At 42.2% G+C, this 21,969-nt stretch overlaps 4 protein-coding genes across 4 annotated transcripts; 1 reads left to right on the top strand and 3 right to left on the bottom strand.

Annotated features, from left to right (window-relative positions):
* Window positions 1-740: 740 nt before the first annotated feature.
* LOC115673387 (uncharacterized) lies at window positions 741-2,185 on the bottom strand. Its single transcript, XM_030595539.2, has one exon. It carries the CDS (start codon window positions 1,702-1,704, stop codon window positions 1,033-1,035), a length of 672 nt encoding a protein of 223 aa, XP_030451399.2. The 5' UTR covers window positions 1,705-2,185; the 3' UTR covers window positions 741-1,032.
* Window positions 2,186-3,457: 1,272 nt separating this feature from the next.
* Window positions 3,458-6,235, bottom strand: LOC115673385 (GTP-binding protein SAR1A-like). The gene is made up of 3 exons (XM_030595538.2): window positions 5,918-6,235; window positions 5,575-5,706; window positions 3,458-3,939 (listed from the first exon to the last, which is right to left on the bottom strand). Exons 1-3 carry the CDS (start codon window positions 6,044-6,046, stop codon window positions 3,619-3,621), a joined length of 582 nt encoding a protein of 193 aa, XP_030451398.1. The 5' UTR covers window positions 6,047-6,235; the 3' UTR covers window positions 3,458-3,618.
* Window positions 6,236-7,184: 949 nt separating this feature from the next.
* Window positions 7,185-17,639, bottom strand: LOC115673382 (DNA mismatch repair protein MSH6). The gene is made up of 20 exons (XM_030595533.2): window positions 16,604-17,639; window positions 16,198-16,309; window positions 15,791-15,893; window positions 15,611-15,664; window positions 15,467-15,541; window positions 15,221-15,289; window positions 15,038-15,121; window positions 14,372-14,566; window positions 12,855-13,532; window positions 11,991-12,082; window positions 11,715-11,893; window positions 11,442-11,644; window positions 11,242-11,343; window positions 9,771-9,933; window positions 9,285-9,574; window positions 9,083-9,220; window positions 8,683-8,762; window positions 8,441-8,540; window positions 8,114-8,243; window positions 7,185-7,751 (listed from the first exon to the last, which is right to left on the bottom strand). Exons 1-20 carry the CDS (start codon window positions 17,433-17,435, stop codon window positions 7,501-7,503), a joined length of 3,930 nt encoding a protein of 1,309 aa, XP_030451393.2. The 5' UTR covers window positions 17,436-17,639; the 3' UTR covers window positions 7,185-7,500.
* Window positions 17,640-19,028: 1,389 nt separating this feature from the next.
* On the top strand, window positions 19,029-21,644 carry LOC115673383 (pentatricopeptide repeat-containing protein At3g62470, mitochondrial-like). The gene has a single exon (XM_030595535.2). The coding sequence runs from the start codon at window positions 19,268-19,270 to the stop codon at window positions 21,188-21,190; it is 1,923 nt and encodes a 640-aa protein (XP_030451395.2). The 5' UTR covers window positions 19,029-19,267; the 3' UTR covers window positions 21,191-21,644.
* The last annotated feature ends 325 nt before the right edge of the window (window positions 21,645-21,969 follow it).

Genomic DNA, 21,969 nt, shown 5'->3' with positions numbered 1-21,969 from the left:
ACCTTTTCATATTGATACCAGTTCGATCCATTTGGCCAATTTAGGTTGGAAATTGCTGACGTAGACGCCGGCTGTCTTACGTGGCACGACTGGCGATGACATGAAATTTTATAATAATTTTTTTTATTTTTTAATGTTTTGTGTTTTTGTTTTTTCCTCTCTTTTTTTCCTTTCCTTCTCCTTGCTTGGGCTGTGGTTGGTACCTGGCCATAGGTAAGGGCCAACAAGGGTGTCATGGCCCTCGCCGGCCATAGGTGAGGGTCGACCTTGCCCAGCCCATGAGGGTCCAACCCTCGCCCTATGGTCGGCGAGGGCTTCGCAGCCCTCGTCTGTGGCCGGTCGCCGGCCATGGCGACCGGCCACGAAGAAGGAAGGAAAAAAAAAACCAAGGGAAAAAAAGGGAAACAAAGAAAAAAATTATTAAAAATTGTCCACGTCAGCACTGGCCGTGTCACTTAGGACGGCCGGCGTCCACATCAGTGATTTCCGGCCTAAATTGGCCGAATGGACTGAATTGGGACCAATGTTAAAAGGTTTAAGACTAAATTGGTCCAATTGAAAGGTTTAGGGCTGAATTGGTACTAATGCAATAGGTTTAAAACTTTTTTGGTACTTTTCCCTACTCCTGATCTTCAGGGCTCGAGAAATTATTGCTTATGCTAATTTCATCAGATGAAACCAATCATAAACAATCTGATCCAAATAGCTTCTCATAAAGAAAACAACTCGTCACTCTCTTAATATCTAGTTCAAATCACCGGACTCAAGCATTCTCTTAGGACGACTTGCGTGCTCTTGTAATTACCGATTAATACATGACGATGTCGATTGTCGTTACAAGCACCGGGGATGAGTCGAGTGCTCGAAAAGCTCTAGAGACACTTCAATGTTAGGAGAAAAAAGATAACACATGGTGGCATATTAAGGTAATCAAACTACAAAAACAGAAACATGCGCTTTGTCTATCATTTGTTCACGATATGCTATTTACCCATACTACACAAGTGATTGCTTTTCCAACCATTTCTCATTTCAAAACAAGCGGAGAGGGGCCTTCTTCACCTCCAAGTTCTTCTCCATGATAGCCTCCAAGCTTGGTCTCCAGGCCTTCCCTGAGACCTGCCTGCTCATCATCACCATGTCATTGCTGCTCTCTAACATGATCTCCCTGAACTCCCCCACGTGCCTCTCCTCCGAATGTGCCTCCTTCTCCTCCTTCGACGAAACAGCTCTACCCGATGACGACGACGACGACGATCTCCGATCTCCGCTTGTGTGGCCATTAGCATCGGCGCACACCCTCGCCAGGACCGGCATGAATGCTGCCTTCGGCTTCGAGTTATAAGAATGCGACCGGAGGGCCGAGTTAGCCATCAACAGGAAGCGGCGCGACTCCTCGGCTGATAACGGGGGCAGCTTGTTGCCACCGCCACTGCTGCTGCCGTGGTTGTGCCTTTGTAGCTTGTTCGTCATGGGAAGCATGATGTAGAGTTTCTTGGCCTCGAGGGTCTTGTCGGCCGGTAGCGCGGTCGGCCGACGGGTCCCGTCAATAGCAGAGCGGAACTCCACCACCACATGCCGCGGGTGATCCAGCATTAGCTCGGCCACCGTCGGCGGGTCCTCAAACTCTCGGGTCGAGCCGTCGTATAGGAGGACTATTGAAGTGGGTCTAGGTTGATGGTGGGTCGATGCAAAGTTGCCCATGAAGGATAGAGAGAAAAGGAGAACAAGAAGATCAGATAGTCAGTCTAGATGTTATAAGAGAGAGCTGAGGTTAATAAGATTGATGGTGATGAATTATATGGAATATATGTATAGGAGGCGCTTGTTGGTTGAACAGCTCCAATCACGCGGAGGCAATAAAAAAAAAATAATTGTGGGACTTTTGTTAATTAACTTAATGATGATGACAAAATTAAGGTCGATTGGTTGAGTTGAACGCTCTCTCCACTTCTAATCCCTTTGGACATTCGATTTTTCCAATGCGGTTTTCAAGGGATTGGTTCGAGTGAGAATTCACGCATCACATCGAGAATCCCACACTAATAAGACACGAGAGCAGCATGACTTCGGATCGAACATTGACGAAAGCAAATCCCCGTGTTCCTGTTTGAAGCAGTAATTCAGTACATCGAACTGATTTTGATGTCTGAACCAGCTCAGGAGACAAATTGGAGTTGATCAATCAAATTATACTATGGGCAAGAAGAACACGGACCCAATTCCTGGTTCACACATGCCAATTACCTTCGCTCTTAAAAATCCCACTCGCACTCGAAAGAAAGAAAATTCATAAAAATGGACAAGCTAACGGTCTCTGCCTTGCCCCGGCTGAATGATGCCCCAAATCGTTACTCGAACAAGACGTTTAATAATCTAAAAATCGGTGGTGTTTCGCGTAGCAATGGGAGCACCGCAACGGTTAGTTACAAGACAGTGATGGGCTGATGGTCGTCCATCCTAACTACCAATGACGACAGTGGTGCTACGTACGTATGGAGGATGCACTTAACAGGGTTTTGTACGGTTCTCAAAGTCGGAAGCCGTTGAACAATTCTAACAATAAGCTGTCCGCAAAGATCAGGGATGCATAGAGGCCTCTTAAACTCATACGCAGTAGTCCTCGTGCTGGCTCGAACTTACGTTAACTCGGTCGGAAGTCTCGAAATGCACACTCCGGACTATAATCAAATCCTGTGACTGCATAAAATGAACTCTCCGTGATCATCCGCGTTTATCTAAGTTGGGGGCGTAACCAAACACTCCAACATGTTAACCACCTAAATGTGATCATTTAGGTCACTGTCCGCAGACCTAAAATGATGTAATTTAGGTTGGTGCAGGAGCTGCAATATAGAGCCAGGGTCTATCGAATGCTGTTCCGGAATAGGATTCGGGTCAGATTTAGTACCTCACGTACGACTCGTCTGGACACTATGGCCAAGTCAAATTCAAGTCACGAGAAATGAAGCTCCATTGAATTCCTAATCACGGCCATTCAATCTACAGGGCATTGGTGCCACACATCTACAAAGCATGGAAAGAACTCGAATCATGTATGAAATCCTCGGTGTTGAACCCATACATTGGATTTCATACCTGTCCAACGTATCATCATGCAATCATCGACATCGATACATTAAAAAAACAGTAGTAGTGTACATCCTACCTATTTGTTCTAAGTGAACCAGCAAAGCTCTGCCAATTAATCGAGAGCAAGACCCGAAGGGCCATGGAGATAAATGGAACCCCACAACTTCCATCCAAAGCTAATTACAGTTCCTTCAGTTAACAAAAGCTACCTGAAAGAAGGGTTAGTTTCTGCCTTGAGACATAACATGATTGAAAATGTTGATTCCCTACTTTCTGGCATCACTATATGAATCTAGGAATCGATGGCAAACCTATAGGGAAGCTACAGAATCATGGAATAGGTAGCCACAAGCACAACTACAAGTGCCAGAGAGAATCAACATAAATTCACCTTGCAAACATATCATGACAAGGTACATCCAACTTAAAACTGACTTAGAGTATAACAGGGACGAATATTTATATGTCATAGTGTGATCAAACTGGGGGCGTTTGAGAACAAGAGCACTTCGTCCAAACTATCCTCTAGTTGATGTATTGAGAAACCCACTTGAAACCATCTCCATACCCCATTTTGCGTACGATGCTGCACATGAATACTTCAAGCGGGCGAACATTTGAGTCCGCAAGGTTTACTTTTCCCTTGCCAGTTGTGAAGTTGGTCAGACCAAGGTGATATCGCAGCTCATCCTCCGAGGCAGCATAAGGTATGTCTATCTTATTTCCCAATATGAGAAATGGGACGTTGGCTAGGGCTTCATCAGAAAGAAGCGCATCTAATTCCTTCTTAGATTCTGCAAACCTCTCCTTGTCATATGCATCCACAAGGTAAACCACAGCATCCACCTACATAATGCAGAAATTAATCACATAACAAAAGCACGGGTATTGTTATGTAAGGAGAAAAATAAAAGTACAAAAGTTTTTGCCTGATGGAAGAGTACAAAGAAGTTGAACATGTCAAAGAAACAAGAAAATGATTGTAAGATCAGGAAGTCCTGTCTGTTTATTCTGCAGAAAGTTAGACAAACTTCATCATCCCTCCACCAATTTCAAGATTCCAAATCCATCCGCAGCATAGAACAAGGAACATTGCTACCCATGTACTTGAAGGGTCAAAACTCCCTGCAGGAGCACATTATATGCTATTTTCTTGCCGCTCAACATTCGTAAGTGCGATGTCACCGGTCCAAAATCCGTGACACGACTGCAATGCCCGTGACAAAACCTACTCCAACGAGAGTCTACTGACCAATCATTTTCTTAAAAATGAGGAAGCCCACCTAAATAGATAAACCCCTATCCAATAAAGTACCTCACTAACCACATGGACCCAGTAAGATGCTAGCCAAAACCAAGGTAGGAGGCCCAAACATGACATTATTGGCAGTTAGTGGTCTAAGGAAGCAAACCCATGTTGTGCGCCTAATCCACAAACGGACGCCCATTCCATAACCACTAAAGAGTTAATTGATCAAAAGAGACAATTTTGGGCTAATGCCTTGCATGAATACACCATCTTAACCAGGAGAAAAGGAATTTATGTCTTCTAACTTGATAACTTCTGGTCACTACATTTGGTAAGTTATTCCTTATCCAAACGAGATTCTAAAGCTTCTAAAAACGAGTTAACCACCTATGCACCCATAGTTTCCCTGCACCAGATATTGTCCACTCACCATCACCTAATCTTGCATGCTTAAAATTGGTTCCCACTACGCACAACAGCCATTGCCTGCTGTCTGGTAAAAGAGTGAAGATGTTCCCAGGACTAGTAGGACACGGATATTATCCACCATAAGTTAAGGACTGCGGACAACAGAAGAAGGGGGGGATTATCTTCAAACTAAGACCAGTGTCTGCTTTAGAAAGTTACAGAATGCATCATTGAACACATGTAGAAGGGATTTCACAACAGCAATGCATGGAGACACAAGTTATGCGGAAAGTAAAAACAAGGACAAAAGTCGTGACAGGATGTACAATCCCAAGCAGAAGCAACCATTCAAAGGCACTTCATCTTCTTGCATCAAGAGCATCATCCAAGAATTATTCAGAAGAAAAAAACACAAGTACTAGCAATATCACCCACAAAAACCATGTTCACTTCCAAAGGCAGTGGCCATGGACAACACGAAATTGCAGGTTGTTCGGTCCAAGCGTATGATAGCAAATACAAGTGAACGTCACTTGATGAAAGTATCGCAGCAATAAAAGGTGAGCCCAACAGAAAAAAAAAAAAAGAGGCGGTGCCTGCCAATGGCAAGTCCAAAAACCAAAAGTGGATCAAACAATATTTGTGCATCAACAGGACCGGACAGTAACGTGGGTTCAGCTCCTACAGCATAAAAATCCAAGTCCAAGGTAGCAACTACAGCTTCAGAGGGGGCTACAGTGCAGACACTTCTCAATTCGACTGAAGTACCTCAGCCCACAACATCAAAAGTGCAAAGCAAACTCTCAACTCGCATCCGAGCATACCTTGGCATAATAGTCCTTCCACACCCGGCGAGCAATCTGATGGCCACCCAGATCAAAAGCTTTGAATTTGATTTTCCCGATACTCAATTCTTCCGAGGTCGGGTACTGGGTGGGCTGGTGCTGAACCAATCTCTAGAATTCAAACAATCAAAAAGCATCCCATCAATAACCGAGGCCAGAAACCAACCTGGTCATTACTCGCCTAAAATGACTCCATTCCAAAGACAGCGCCAAACATAATCAGAGACCATTACAATCATCATTACAAGAGACTAGAGTCGACCCAAGCAAGAACGGAACCGATTAGAGTTTGGAGAAATTGGACGAAATAGAGGGAGGGAACCTCATCTTTGAGCATGTGGAGCAACGTGGTCTTGCCGGCATTGTCGAGCCCTAGGAACAGTATCTTGGCCTCCTTCTGCCATAGACCGAGCGAGGCCAAGACGCCATAGAACCAATCCAGCAGAAACATGGCTCCCCGACGCTCGCACGGCTTCTTGAGGGAGGGAGGGAGAGAGAGAACCGAACCAGATCGTCTACCTCGAAGCAGACGCCGATGGACTCACGCCGCCAGATTGTAATTCGGCGACAGAATTAATAATCGATACATAAAAAAGAAATTTACAACAAATGGAAAAGAATTAAGTTGTAGTGAATATGGGGACCCTAAGGACAGTGACGATGGCGATGCATTTTCTTCGAAGAGAGACGGAGAGAAAAATATTCTCGGGAAAATGGACGACAAATGGTTTAAAATGTAGGAATTTCGCTTAGGGGCGAGCAATTTTAAGTTTTTCCAAGTTGCACTTGAAACCTGGAATCGGAACATGTTCCTTAATTTTTGGAACTCGAAACTTATTGTGCATACCTAAACTCCAAAACCTGTAACATGGTAGATTCTAGGATTTATTCATGTTCCACGTATATTTTTAATTGAACGATTACAGTGAATCATCGTCTCTTCATCTCTAATGACCACTATTTGCTACGATGCATTGATTACAACTTATATTTAGACACACGAAAAATATGACACATTAACAAAGTAAAAGTTTCAGTCATGGATACCGTCGGAAATGGAAACTCATACTGGTGGTTTTAGATTACACATTCATCAATGGATGCCATGGAATGCTGCAAGAACGAGCGAAAACACGGAATTAGAAAAACACAAAGACTTGTTTCAGGTTTCGTCCGAAGCTTGAAACCTATATGTCGAAATAAATTTCCCAATTTTTTGAAGATGACACCTACGCTGCATATCAAGAACCGATCCGATTTTCAGGTTCGGTTTTACCTAGAAACTATGCTCACTTCTAGTTTCACTGTTGTATGAGCTCTGAGCTGGATCTGGTTTTCCCTACTGAGCCCGTAATGGGCCGATGGGCCTAGAGTGTTAATTGGGCTTTGACTTTCGCTGACTTTTTCGAGTTCGATTGCCCATTGGATTGGATTCCGAGCATCTCTCAGTAGGCTTAATTCGTTTCAAGGTGTTGCAGATTCTTCGTAGTTCAACGATAAGGGAGACTCAGTACTTTCTACCACGGACTTTCCGAGAACGCAACGTGCCAAGTTCGACTCCGAAAATCACAAACAAATTCCATAAGCTGTTTAGTTTGGATATTCCACATTTGCATTATATATTCTGTGGTATAAAAGCAATCAGCCTCGATACCTCCGGTCGAGTACATCCATCCATCCACAGACTACACAAAACTCCTTCCACAAGGCAAGCTGTACATGGCTTGTTTAATACACTGCGGGAAGTCAAATCCCGACGCCAGTAAATGCCTCCATAAAAATCTTGAGAGATTGTTGCCAACCAATAAAATTTACAATGGGAAGGTCGATGGGTGCAAGATATCCTAGAACTACCAAAACTTGAACCAGGAGTTCCGTGCACGTGGAATGACTAATCTTGCCACATCACCGTTGCCGTATGAGTAATTTTGACTCGTGTTGCAGCTTCACTAAGGAATCAATGAACTTGGTATCAGATGATTCAGAGTCCACCGATCGCGCAACAAGTTTCATCAATTTTTGCATAAAAAGCACCATCTCGTTTTCTGAATATTGGGTGCAGGACTGCTGTGGAGATCCCTTCGTGTGCCTACCGTACGAATGCTCAAATTTTCTTGATCGCGAAGCTGCTTTTTGAAGGATGCATTCAGGAAGTCCTGCGAATAAGCAGAGTCTAAGAACCAGTAGTACACAGTCCAAAAGCAATCCGATCAGGAGCAACGTTCACTGAAAATGCCAGTTACAAGGACAAAAAAAAAGGACAGAGACATGAATGTGGCCCGATTACTTGATGCTAGCTCACATCCTTAGTGCATTAACCGCACAAAGAAGTGTCCTTCAGGCCAAAAAGATGCACATTGCAGTGGCAACTGCAATTTTGTGCCAAAGCGATCAAATCTTACAAATATTGTTAGAAGGCGTGACTAAATATACTTGTCGGCAATACAATGCCGCTAGTAACTTTTGAAATCAACTAAAAGAACTCAAAACACCAACAAAGGATAGCAGAATAACTTACCAGCTAAGCGTGCCACATTGACTCCATAGCTTTTGGGGCATGGACCAGGTGTCAATCTATAAAGAAATGTGACCTCTTGTATGCCATCAGCTCCATCTCCCACTTGGCACGCCATATGACAAAGGGAAACCTGAACAAAACACCAGAGGGCAATATACAAAAAAAATGACATGAATGATCAGCAAAAGAATTGACAATTTTCAACCTTGTGAACCCTTATTATCAATATTGTATGTGCTCATACCCCAGCTGAATGCGAATTTCAATCATCACTTCGATATAGCACCATAACCATTAACTAAATCAATTATTAAAGAGAGGACATACCCCAGGATCATTCCTATAGTTCACAGCTAAATGGTGATAATGAGTAGAAAACATTCCTAGACAGTGCACCTTGTGGACGAAATGGTCCAAGACAGATTCCCTGCATGCAAATACAATAGGAGAACAACGCAAATCTGGTCAACATATTTGACATGTTTCTCAACGACACCAATAATAAATGTGAAACACGGAAAAACATGGAAGCAAGGATAACCCTCTTGAGGGACACGACCGACACTTACGCAATGGCCTGTCCATCTGAGGTCGAGGTCCCACGTCCCAGTTCATCCAATGCCACCAAAGAATAGCGAGTTGCCGATGACTGTAGACAAGTGAAGATACATAAGCTTTAGAATATATTTGCACAGTTCTTTTCTTATCCTAACATTTCTTCTTTGGGCAGCAGAATGCAGTTCAGTCAGCTGAAAGTCAGAATTATCTAGAAAAATAGTGAAATGTGCAGTAACAAAAAATATGTAGTCATGCAACGAAAGTCATGAAGCAAGATAACGAAGATAGTACACACAGATCCAAGATCAAGAACATATCAAAATTAAAATATCATACAGCATACCTCATTTATAAAAGTGACATGCAACTAGAATAAGCAACACTATGTGAGTTCTCTCTCAAAAGTCATACCAGCATTGATGCAGTTTCGGAGAGCTCAGTTAAAAATGTACTTTGCCCTGCCATAATATGATCCTTGGCACCCATGCGGACAAAAATTCGATCCACAGGCGACAGTTGAAAACTCTCAGCAGGTACATCTGCTCCAATCTGCCAAAAACCCTCTTAGGAATAGAACTATGAAACACTTAAAAGTAAAAGCACAGAAATCTACCTGTGCCAAAATCACAGCCAAGCAAACTTGTCGGAGCAAGGTTGACTTTCCACCCATGTTAGGACCAGTGAGAAGGATAAAGCTAGCATTAGCAGAACCACCAATATTGACGTCATTGGGGACAAAGGTACCTTTGCCCAAGGAATCACTTCTAAGGATAGGATGCCCTAAGCACTTGGCAGATAAGCATGGCTCTTTACTTGAATCAGAAGAGACTTTGAAAACTGGACGACATGCTGGTCCCTCATAATAGTCACTTGCAATTGCTAAACTGATCAGAACATCTATCTCTGCAACATGCAACAACCAATTTCAACATTGCTCTGCAAGTATCCATAGAAAAACGAAAAGACACATTTCATTGTGCCTCCCTTTCAAAATCACAAGGATGACCATGATTGGAGAAAGTGGTATAAAAATTTTTGCAGATTAAGAATATATGCAACACAAATCAAACATCCTCAAAGCAAATTAGTTTCTATAAACCTGCGGTTGAAGAAATTAGTTGCCTCCACTTGTCTTGATGCTCACAGAAGCGTCTAATTAGTCTGTGCAAAATACTCTTCAGTGCAGACTCCTTTTCAGATTCAGCTTGGGAGAGCTCGCTTACAAGCTTCTTAATTTTGGGGGTCCAATATCTAAAGAAACCCTGCATATTCCAAAGAGTCGGGCAAACCGATTCACAAACATGAACATATTATTAGTCAACCAAACACATGAAATGCACAGTACAGTACAGTATACCAAACAGAAAAACATATAGGTAATCAAATTACCTGCAGCATACAATAGAAATGCAGATGTTCCCCAGTGCTCTAGGTCTTGAGATCATTTAATAAGATTAGCAATTCAGACTATGCAAATCATGTTCACCTACTCTTTTGCAAAAATCTAGAGTCTGGGGAGTCATCCTCTGCCACAGTTGAAATTTCACTCATAAGTTTTTCATTTTTTGATAGGTGAAAAAAATCATTCATATTTCTCGAGGTCCAATTTCACTCACAATTTTTTCTTCCTTTTAGGGCAAATCGTCACTCTTATTAAAAAGTAGGAACCAAAAAAGACAAGCATAGATCGATTACACACTGGAGCAGATTGTCATATCGCAGCTTATTGTTTGTGAGAGGCTTGTGAGGTTTAATCATTTTCCTTTCAAGAGACAAAACTATATTGTTGAGGCACTTCAAAGATGAACTAGAGCAGAATCTAGGATTGTTAGAACAAAGAATGAGGGAAGCAAGACTCAAATTCTACCCAACTACATCCTTTAAGATCTTATCCTTTGATGACCTTATTGCAGAAATCAATCCTCCTTCATTGGAGGGAGGTGACAATAACTATGCTACTTCAACAGTAAGGGGGGAGGAGTGTATGCTTTTGGAAAATGAAATTGACAATATATTCTATAACTTTGACTTCAACTCGGGCATGATAAAGTGCATTATGCTGAAAATTATATTTGTGTTGCTTGTTGTTAGAGAAGAACCCAATCATCAACCAGTGCAAGCAATCACTTGGTAAGCGCCGTAGTATTAGAAGAAGGCACAGCTGGCAATTCGTTTTCACATGTCATAGTCAGGTTTTGTAATCGTGTCAAGTCGTGTCATTAGTAAGCACTGTATTTTTGTTAATTATACTACAGAAGTGTTAATTCATGTCAGAAATTGCCAGCCCAATCTCCATACCTGATTTAGTGAGCTATATTTCCTTTTCCAGCTATCCTAGAACTTGTTACTGAATCTTAAATTCATAATGTGCTTTATTCAACGTTACAATCCACACCTTAAAGACCTTCCCTGTTCACAATATTAGATTCTAACCAAAATGGTTATACTTCCTTAAAGTCAGGACCTTATGATTCCTGACCAATGACTGTAAAATTCTTCATTCTATTATTTTTCCAGCATGTATATAAAACAAACAAAAGCTCAGTATGCTCAGCAACAAAGGCCGTTACCTTCTTAGATGAACGCAGTTCATAATCACGAGGAACTTTTCCACGCAAACTTTCAGGCACTTCAAGTAGGTATGCCTCTTTCCCAACAGTGACATAAGTTATCTGCATTCAAACATTGAAGAAAACTTTGTCTTTTGTACATTCAACCTATGAGGCAGACTTAAAGAAACTAATTCTAAAAGTGCTCTCCAGATTCTTACTGAAGTCTCCCCAAGTAATTTCCTCTGCTCCTTGAGGTGTTTCATCAAATTAGACTCAATTTTCTTGATTTTATTACAGGCAGAGTCATACTCTATGTCAACTCCTTCACGAGGTATGATTCGTCCTGAATTGCTGGCTTCAACCCAATCGAAGGCATCCTTAAAATGCCTCAGAATTGAACTGACCTCCGGGAGACCCTTCCCTGCATGAAGATTAACAGATGAGATGCCAAAAAAATTTCTGTAATAAAATGAGAATCTTCAAGCTGGTACCAGGTGTTAACAAATGAACCAGTTGTCTTGACTCGACGTTTTCCAATATAACACCAAGAGAAGAAAATGCCTCAACCAATAATTCACAGCCACGTAAAACCGATATAAATTCTTGCAGCTGTTTTTTTGCTGCATCTTCATAGAGGATTACTTTATTTGCATTTCTTCCACAAGCTTCACTGCAAAGGACATGAAAACAAGTCATAAGGAACTGAAGTCCTGCAGGTCCAAAGTAATTCAGATTAAAATGCGTGACCACATCATCTGAAACTATACCTGCTAGAGAAAACGCGCGCAAGCAAGCGCTCCATATCTGGAAGCCTCAATAACACTTTCCGAAAATCCAATGTGAAAGGTTGATTTTCTCCCTGCAGAATATTAACCGACACCAAGGAAAAAACAAAAAGCATTTAGAACCAATAAAAATCCACTCAAGTCCAACTTAACCCACATGATATAAATAAGAGACACATCTGGAAGTAATCCCTTCTATATATGCACGAAAGGCACCCGCCCTATGTAAATGAAAAAGCAGCTATGGTATTTAGCACCCCTTCCAATCCAGTCAACATCAGAAACATATAAGATAAATCTAAGTTAATGAATGACTGATATTATGACCAAAAAGGGAAGAAACTGTTCTTATCACCGGTTTGCTAATAGAAGACAAGTGGCGAATCAACATTAACTACTTCAAAGAATTCCTCCTTTTTTTTCCGTCGTATAATTGATTCCTTTCTTATTATTTATGTTTATCTATTTATTTATGATAATTTTTTTGCAGTTTTGTGGTAGTGGACAAGGGAGAGAACGTAGTAGAAAAGGTTCAACCAACAGGAAGTCTCATAAGATGCAATCCTCCATAGAAGTGGGTAGATAAAATGTGAAAACATGGGTATACTAATTATCAACCAAGAAACAGAGATTCCAAAGAAGCAAAAGATGTCCCTGAGCAAGCAGAGCAATTTAGAACAAGGAGAACCAAGTAAAGCAGCCGAACAAAGATGTCCACGATGGCTTACTCATTTATAACAGGTAAAGGGGGAAAAATGTAATTCTCATATACAAAAAAAGTGAAGAATACCGCAATTTTGTAATTTGGAAAGTAATCAAACACCAATGCTGGTATCAAGAACTTACCTTAAGATCAGCTATGGCATCTTGGCGCTCTTTAATTCCTTCCAGATGATACAAAGGTCTTGCTAGCCATGTTTTAAGAAGCCTCTTGCCAAATGCAGTCACACAGTGGTCCAGTTGTGCAAAAAGTGTCCCTGAAGACCCTCCATTTCTGCCATTCTCATAAACCTCAAGGTTCTCCAATGCAGCAGCATCAAGAATCATATGCTTTTGAGCAACATCACCAAATCCAGAACATGAAAGTGACTCAAAATTTGCAAATTTAAGCAATGTCTCATCCAGGAAGGCTTGTTTCAGGTAATAAATGGCACCTCCGAGGGCTGACAATGCAAGATTATGATTCTCACCAGAATTCACCAGCTCAGATAAAAATTCTGGGAGGTTGTGCAAGCCATCATTTTTAAAATGAGAAGCGGCAGTCTCAGTATCTGTTTCATCTGAACTTGCAGAAGATGATCGACCATTGATACTCTTATAAATGGTCCTTAGTTCATGAACTGTCTTATCAGCATCCCAAAATTCTAAGACTGGAACCAACTCATTCACCAGAGGATTTCGAGTATGAGTCAGTAAAACCCTCTCAGTTTCAGCACTTAACCCTTTAGTGGGTTTAACAATTTCTACCGGGCGTACTTCAGATAGCAGACAGCATAAAGCACTGCATTCTGAATCATCTTTGAACTGAAAAGAGAGGCAGATGAATCACACATCAAACCATGGCACAATTCTACACCATACTGGGATATATGGCATCTAGAAAGACTATAGATAGCCAATCACTCTATTGAATGATCCAACAATGGCAACTTCATACATAGAGAACTACACCTTCAGGTAAAGTCAGTGACAATGGTAGGTTGGTTCTTAGGCCTAAACCCCAACTCATTAGTTATTGTTTTGCCAAATCCCTTCCAAAATATAATTAATGAACCAAAAAGATAACAACGAGCAAAAGATACAAGTTTTGAGATCACAAAAAGATCATGTCAAATCAATGAACCCTGCTTCTAGAGGTAATGATCATTCATGGGAACTTAATTTCCTAAGCTGACATGATATATAAAGTGGGTGGAAAGATTCAGGATCTGTTAACAATGTCACTGATGCACAGATGACCGATTTCTTTTTCTATATTAAGATACCATTTATGGTAAAAGTCATCATGCAGCGCCAAACACTTCGATCGGTTAAGTTATCATTCACTTCTATTGTTCAAAACTCAAAGAATGGCTACAAGAGATCTTCCATGCCATTCCTCTTTTCCCATACACATGGGACAAAGCAAGAGGTTAGTTAGGTCACAGGCAGTGACAAGCGGAATTATGAGCGCACAGCAGCTAATTATCATTCTCATACACTAAATTTTGTTACATAAACTCAATTAAAATACAAGCACAGATGGCCATGCCAGTAGCCATCCATTTCCTGAACATATTCCATGCTTGCAAAGGCGAAAGGAAAATCTGCACAGAGAAACCATCACTGGATGAACAAAAAAAGTTAAAGCAAATGGAGCCAACCTGACCAAGAGTAATCCTACTAGTAGCAGCATCCACCAAACACACACCAAGAGTCCGCTCTGCCTTTTGGTCTGCAAGCATTTGACAGCTTTCAGTCACTGCCATCAGATAAGAAGCTTCAGGATTCGCTGAAAGCATTTCTCCATCGGTCAGAGTTCCTTTTGTGATCACTGCACATATTTCACGTTTTACGACCTGTAAACATGTGAACAGACCATCATCCATCCAACTGTGACGGTTTCCACGGATTGTTTCACATCAAGTAACCTAGCAAGATCTCCAATGACAAATTGCTTCATTAATGAACTTAACCGCCCAATAAAATGCACCCATACAAGAACAAAGCACGCTTGCTTTGACTGGTGACAGTTATCGTCTTAACAGGGAACTCTATAGGAAACTATATAATCTCATAAAGAGACAGGACATTATACTGAAGGCATATATACAAAACCATTCATGCTCACAAGTCAAAGTAATCAACCACAGTATTAAGGTTATTATAAGGTTATACTCGGACATCTTCATCAGTGAAAAATAATCGGGCACCAATTAGGAGCTCAAATAACTATATGATTAACCTCTTCATAGATGAGATGACATAATTTAACAAACGCTAGCCAAAGGAAACAACAGGATGCATTATTTTGGTAGTAGACAGGCAACCTTATCTTTTGAACCCTGTTCCTTCCGGCGAAGCTCAAGTTGTTCAGGTGTTTCCGTCTGCTCTGCGACGAGAACTCGATAACCCTGCTTAGCCACAGAACTTTAAGTAAAAATCATCATCCATAGCTTGAAAACTTAATCACCAGAAACTTCAACAATAAACTATATGCAGAATAAAGAAACCTTTCTGGCCAATTTCTCCACGTTCATAGAGAAGTTCTTTTCTGGAAATCCACAGTGCGGTTGCTCTCCCTGATTCAGTAGTTTGATTGATATCAAATATAGAATTACCAGAAAATAACCAACGATTGCTTCCAACCAGATGATCATAATTTCTGATAATCAAAATGAAACATCCATTCAAAAGTGAAGGCAAGCAGTGCAGCAATACAATCAATCAATAAGGAATGAGTACTTAACAAGCTTTACCTTCATGTACTGTAAATCAAGCTCTTTGGCTCCTACATGTGCATCCATTTCGAAAAGTTCGTAAAACTTTCCCATCTGCTCCAGCAAAGAGAATGTTCACTTTCTGATAATACTGCTAACCGTGATAATTAAAGGAATGCATACCTTGAAAAATAAGACTTTGTCCATATGCTTGGACTTAAATTCCCACCATTGCCTCTGCATGATTACCAGTCAAATAATCAAAAAAGAAAACATGAAAGCATGGTAAGGGAAAGCTGGCTAAAAAAAAAGAAATACGGTAAAAGAATGTGGACCAGTTCCTATGTGAAACACATCATATACCTGGCCACCCGATAAACTCTTGAGGAAATCTGGAGGCAAATAAAGAGTCCTCGGATCAAAATCCATATCCCCTGGTCGTCTTCTTTTTGCATCCCTCCGTTCTCTATGTCAAGGTCAAAATGATTTAGGACGGCATTCATAATAAGTTAAGTTGAAACTCCATCAAGGAAAGGTGCAAAGAGATATCAGTATTATTGTGACAAATCATTTTTTATTTTTTTCAAACTTGCCCCCATAGGATTTCATCTATGGATACCTTATCAACGAAAAACAACCTAAAGACAGAATGCATCAAATACCATCATCAACAAAAGCTTTTTCCAGCTTCCTATCACGTCTGATACATAATAAAGTTGATGCATTGATAGACTTGAAAAAAGGAGTTTTGCCAATGAACTAAGACTTACGGTCCAAGAAAGCACAGCTTTTCAGCTTCCCGGATACTAAACCTTTCTGAAGCATCAGTTGGCAAGGAAGAACCAAGACCATTCGTGGTTTTCTGGGCTGTGGTAGAGCATGCTGGAATTAAAAAAGAATGCTACATAAGAAACTATATCTCATAATCGGCATATTTGGATAACTAACTTCAAACCTAGCGGCTTGTTATAGGTAGTGATTATATCAACCGATAAGCCATCATAGTTCCTGATTGCATCAACTGGTAACTAAAAAGGCGAACACCGCAACATGTTCAAGAGAAAGACTAGAACAGAACTAGTGAGATCCATGCCAGGTAAATACAGATCAATCTGAGAAACACCATCACCATGAACAACCACGGAAACTGTGAGGTCAACATAATTCTATACTTACCATTGAACTTATTTTCTGTAACCACCACCGAAACTTTAGAACCCTCATTGCAAACACCACCACCGGTCTTATTCTTCTTAACAGACCCCGACTTGCTTCCTTCGCCGACCTTCCTCTTCCTCGTGTGAGACTTACCAGTGCTCTTTTCATCGGCATCCTCCTCATCGACGAACTCCGCCTCCATATCCTCATCCTCCGCGTCCTCCACCGCCTCCTTCTCCGCGCTTTTCCCCCAATCTTCATCGCTCGAGTCATCCTCCCAATCCTTCCCACCCTCGTCGCTTTCCACATCCTCCACTACCTTCTCCGGGACCACTGCACTGCCCCCGCGCCGTAACCGCTTGAACTTCTTCGCGCTCTCCTCGATCCACTCAATCCTCTCCTTCCCCAAATCCAGCAACTCCTCCTCGGCATCGTCGTACTGGACCAGGTGCTTGCCGCTCCCCTCGTCGAACGACTTGACGCAGCCCTCGTACCAGGCCCCGTCCAGCGGCCAGTACACCCTGATCCTCCTGCGCAGGACCTCTCGGCCGAAGGGCTCCGGAGCGGCGGCGGCGGCGGCGGCGGCCGAGGGGATGACGAGAGGGGTCTTCTTCCGGGGCTTGAACTGGACAGGGGAGGGAGTGGCGGGGCTAGGGCTAGGGCTCGGGCTGCCGTCGGGATCGGAGGGCTCGCGGAGGCTAGGGTTAGGGCGGGGAGTGGAATCGGGATTCGGGAGAGGCGAGGGAGCGGCGGAGGAGGAGGCGGGTCTGGAGGAGAAGAAGGAGGTGATCTGGAACTGCTTGTTCACGAGCGGCGATCGGATGTTGCTCTGGCGGCGAGACGGCGCCATGTAGAGAGAGAAAGAGAGAGAGAGAGAGAGTGTGTTTGAGTTGAGCTATACGTCGATCTCAGCAGTTCACAGAGGAAGAGAAAAAGGAGAGTCGTGGCGGGAATTTGACGGAGCGTCCCCGGGAAATGTCGCCGGCGCGGATTGTGTATTGGCGGGAACTCCAGCTGACAATGCGCGCGGTCGGGGTTGCCCGTTCATCGAGCCCGACAATATTTGTTTTCTTTTTTGCTCTTAATTTCTTTTTGTCGCTCTTTTATATTTTGATTGAAGTTTTTCTTTGATTTTTTTTGTTAATTAAGACAATAACTATTGCTATCAATTACTAAGAAATCACTTCTAGCAAAAAAAATTACTAAGAAATCACACTTTTTTTTTTCAATTCGAACCCCCAATCTCCCTTTCGCGTAGGAGGGGAGGTGTCGTTAACACAGCTACCTCCAACTATGTTTATTGCAGTTATATTTATTAAATTATTTCCTTAAATTTTCATTATGTACTCGCTTTTTTCATAACACTTTTTATTTTGATTGAATTTTATCATTGCACTTGATAAGTCCACAATCGAACGCAAATTCCCTTGCCCATTTATAAATAATGACATGAATTGGACTCAATCTTCTGTCTTGACTTGTCTTTCGTTAATCTTTACATAATATCATACTCGAAAATCACGGAGATAATTAACCACACTTGACCTTTTTCGACTTTATCGAATGACTTCATTTTTAATTGAAGGTACGTAAATCTACAAAACGGACTCCATGGACTTATTTATTTTAGATTCATTGAAATAGTTTCAGGTGCCTTCCTTCAATTTAATAGTCCATATATAATATAGAGAAAATTTCAAATAAGGATGTAAAGTATATTCATTTTTTCAAATAATGATATGAAGTGGATTTTATGTTAAATAAGGGCATGAAGTGGCATCTCAGTATCAAATAAAAATCTGAAGTGACCAACCACCCCTTGCCCAACCCTTTCCAGGCTTCACTGGTGGCGGGGCATTGGCAAAGAACAAAGAGAAAAAGAAAAGAAAAAAGGAAAAAAAATTCAAAAAAAAAAAAAAGACGAAAATGGCTTTACTATATAGAAAGTCATGCCCTTCTTTGAAATAAACATAATCATTTCATCTTATTTAAAAAAAATTCATTTCGTTTTTATTTGAGAAAATGATAACACTTCATATCTTTATTTTACACAAAGTCCACTCCAGCCCCTTATTTGAAATTTTTCCTCACTACATTAAGTGATTTAAAATTGAGCATTTATATAAGAAGTATATCTATAGAGGCCCCGTTTAGTTCAGCATTTGAAATGCTCATTTGGGCTCTAAAGTTCCTTGGGCAAATGTAAATGGTGTTTGGCAATTTTTTTTACTCACTTTGGGGAGATGGAATTGCATTTAGGTTCGGTGAATAATTTTTACCAAACGGTATTTAGGCCAAAGTTACTTTTGAATGTGATTTTAAAATACACATTACTAAATACTATTTATATTTCGAAAAATCTTTTAACTTAAAGGTCTTTGCATTTTACCTAATATATTTTTCAAAAGCCGAACCAAACGAGTACCGTCAAATACTTTATTAAACCACAGGTATGTTCGCTAAAAGCAACTTTACCAAAACCTTTTCGCTTGTCAGTTGTCCAGTCCCACTGAGTACCCACCGCCACCAAGCAGCAAAGCACCAACCGAACCACCGCCGTCGCCACCAGGCACCGGCAAGCCACCACCCGCTTCCCCTCGAAGTCTTCATAGCTCTCTTCCCACTCTCACCCCTCCTCCTTCAACCACACTCCTCTTGCTTCTCAGCTTTCATGGCAGCCCAATGCATCGCGCTCTGAGAAAACCCGTCTCTCCGCTTCGGCTTTCGCAGCTCCGGTTCTTTTCTCCGATCCGCGACCTCCATGGCTCCGTCCGCAGCGACTTCGCCGCGGACCCGTGCTCTGTCCATAGCGGACGACGACGGCCGCCGCGACCGGGAGACCCAGAAGGACGACTTCGCCGAGAGCAAGCTGGCGGTGCTTCTCTGCCCTTGTGTCTTCTGCGTCGTTCTGCTCCTCGTCATACTCTCCGTCCTCCTCACCGTCAAGTTCCACCTTTTCTGCCACACCCCTCTGGGTTCGCTAATTTACAAGAAGAAATGCCATTGACGCCCTCCAAGGCCGTCAATCTCGCGGGTTCGCCGTACGCGGGTGCCTATTGTAGGGAATTTTGTAGTGTTGGGGATAGGGGTGTTGATTCTGACGATGAAGAAGTCGATGGCGATGATGATAGTGAGGGAGATGGCGTTGGAAATGGAGGGGCTGGAGCGGAGACTCGGGCAGATCGGGCCGAGGTTGATCGTGTATGCAAGGTGATCGACGAATTGTTCGCGCTGGATCGGAACATGGAGGCGGTGTTGGACGAGTGCGGAGTCATTTTGAGTCACGATCTAGTGGTCGATGTGCTGAAGCGGTTCCGTCATGCTAGAAAACCGGCGTTCCGGTTCTTCTGCTGGGCGGGGCTGAGGCCCGGTTTCGCCCATGATTCGAGAACTTACAATACGATGATGGACATTCTTGGAAAGACAAGGCAGTTCGAGACTATGGTGTCTATGCTCGAGGAAATGGGGACCAAGGGGCTCTTGACGATGGAGACATTTACGATCGCAATAAAGGCTTTTGCTGCTTCTAAAGAGAGGAAGAAGGCTGTTGGAATGTTTGAGCTTATGAAGAAGTATAAGTATAAAGTGGGTGTTGATACTATTAATTGTTTACTCGATGCCCTTGGTCGGGCAAAGCTTGGAAAGGAGGCACGAGCGCTTTTCGAGAAGTTGGGGGAGAGATTCACACCGAATTTGAGCACTTACACAGTTTTGCTTAATGGTTGGTGCAAGGTGAGGAATTTGATGGAGGCAGGGAGAGTGTGGAACGACATGATTGATAGAGGATTTATGCCCGACATCGTTGCTCATAACACGATGCTTGAAGGGCTTTTGCGGAGCAAGAAGAGGTCGGATGCCATTAAGCTTTTCGAGGTCATGAAGGCCAAGGGACCATCGCCTAACGTGCGAAGTTATACGATTATGGTTCAAGACTTTTGTAAGCAAGGTAAGATGAAAGAAGCTGTTGAGTACTTTGATGAGATGGTATATAAGGGGTGTCAGCCGGATGCTGCCATCTACACATGTTTGATCACAGGTTTTGGAAACCAGAAGAGGATGGATATGGTGTTTGGATTGTTGAAGGAGATGAAGGAAAAAGGTTGTCCACCAGTTGGGAGGACCTATAACGCTTTAATTAAATCGATGACCAGTCGGAAAATGCCGGACGACGCAGTCAGGATATATAAGAAGATGGTTCAGAGTGGCATTGAGCCCACGATCCATACTTATAACATGATGATGAAGTCTTTCTTCACTACAAGAAATTACGAGATGGGTCGTGCAGCGTGGGATGAAATGGGCCGAAAAGGGTGTTGTCCTGATGATAATTCTTATACCGTGTTCATTGGAGGGCTTATAAGTCAGGGAAGATCAGAAGAGGCTTGTACATACTTGGAGGAAATGCTAGAGAAAGGAATGAAAGCTCCTCAGCTCGATTATAACAAGTTTGCCGCAGATTTCTCCAGAGCTGGGAAGCCTGATATTCTTGCGGAATTGGCTAAAAAGATGAAGTTTTCTGGCAAGTTTGAAGTTGCAAATGTCTTTGCAAGGTGGGCTGAGATGATGAATAAGAGGATCAAGAGAAGAGACCCTGTTAAAACCTGATGGCTTTGTCCCCGAGTAAGCCAAATTCTTGGGCGTGGCGGATATTAACAAGCAGCGTGAAGAATTTTCTGTTTGCTCCTTGTTTTGAGCATGAGTTTCATGCTAAAGGCGGCGGCAGACTGCCTTATTGTTTCGTGTTGTATTGCTCTACATGTAAATTACTGATTCCTTTTTTTGAAAGGAAAGGGTCCTTTTTTCTTTGTTTCCTAGCTGCGTGAAACCATACGATTTCCGCCATTGTAGCATTGTTGATTCATCTGCTATGCTTCTTTAGGTCAGATTCTGACCAATGCGTTTGTCTTCGTTAGTCTGTTATTTTCTTTTGGGATTGTCTAATGGGTTGGAGCAATCACTGGATATGCATTAATCTTTCTGGAGGAGTGAAGCCTACCATGAATCTTAACGGTTTGTGTTCAAACTTGCCACTACATCAATTAAAGTCGAAGTTCTTTGACGATGGTATTCTACAACTTATCAGTCTGTCTCGCCTGTTTTGTTTCCTTTCCAGTAATTTGTAACTTAGGGAGTCACTGAAACTTCAGTACCATGTTAATGTTGAAAATCCAACAAATCTAAACCATCTTCAACTTCTGCTTTACTATATTCTGAAAGGAATTCATGATGCAGTAGCACTTTCCATTGATCCTAACCTTGTTAATGTAGAGTGCAGGACCTCTTCCCAGCTCATAACTTTCGATTCTAATTTCAGGACAGATTGCAGTTTTCGGCAGAGCGATGAAGCGCCCCCTTTACGCGAATTTCAACTCAATCCAAGCCTC

The sequence above is a fragment of the Syzygium oleosum genome, unplaced genomic scaffold (genome assembly GCF_021117445.2).
Source record: "Syzygium oleosum isolate NSW1041296 unplaced genomic scaffold, Sole_v2.1 Sole_v2.09, whole genome shotgun sequence".
Taxonomy (NCBI): domain Eukaryota; kingdom Viridiplantae; phylum Streptophyta; class Magnoliopsida; order Myrtales; family Myrtaceae; genus Syzygium; species Syzygium oleosum.
This window is presented reverse-complemented; position numbering and strand designations above follow the sequence as displayed.

Coding starts and splice junctions, on each gene's coding strand:
- LOC115673383 (XM_030595535.2), top strand. CDS start 19,268: ATGCATCGCGCTCTGAGAAAACCCGTCTCTCCGCTTCGGCTTTCGCAG.
- LOC115673387 (XM_030595539.2), bottom strand. CDS start 1,704: ATGGGCAACTTTGCATCGACCCACCATCAACCTAGACCCACTTCAATA.
- LOC115673385 (XM_030595538.2), bottom strand. CDS start 6,046: ATGTTTCTGCTGGATTGGTTCTATGGCGTCTTGGCCTCGCTCGGTCTA. Junction 5,707..5,917: donor TCCACATGCTCAAAGATGAG/GTTCCCTCCCTC, acceptor TTTGAATTCTAG/AGATTGGTTCAGCACCAGCC. Junction 3,940..5,574: donor GGAAGGACTATTATGCCAAG/GTATGCTCGGAT, acceptor TGCATTATGTAG/GTGGATGCTGTGGTTTACCT.
- LOC115673382 (XM_030595533.2), bottom strand. CDS start 17,435: ATGGCGCCGTCTCGCCGCCAGAGCAACATCCGATCGCCGCTCGTGAAC. Junction 14,567..15,037: donor AACAGGGTTCAAAAGATAAG/GTTGCCTGTCTA, acceptor ACATGTTTACAG/GTCGTAAAACGTGAAATATG. Junction 8,244..8,440: donor ACTATAGGAATGATCCTGGG/GTATGTCCTCTC, acceptor TGTTTTGTTCAG/GTTTCCCTTTGTCATATGGC.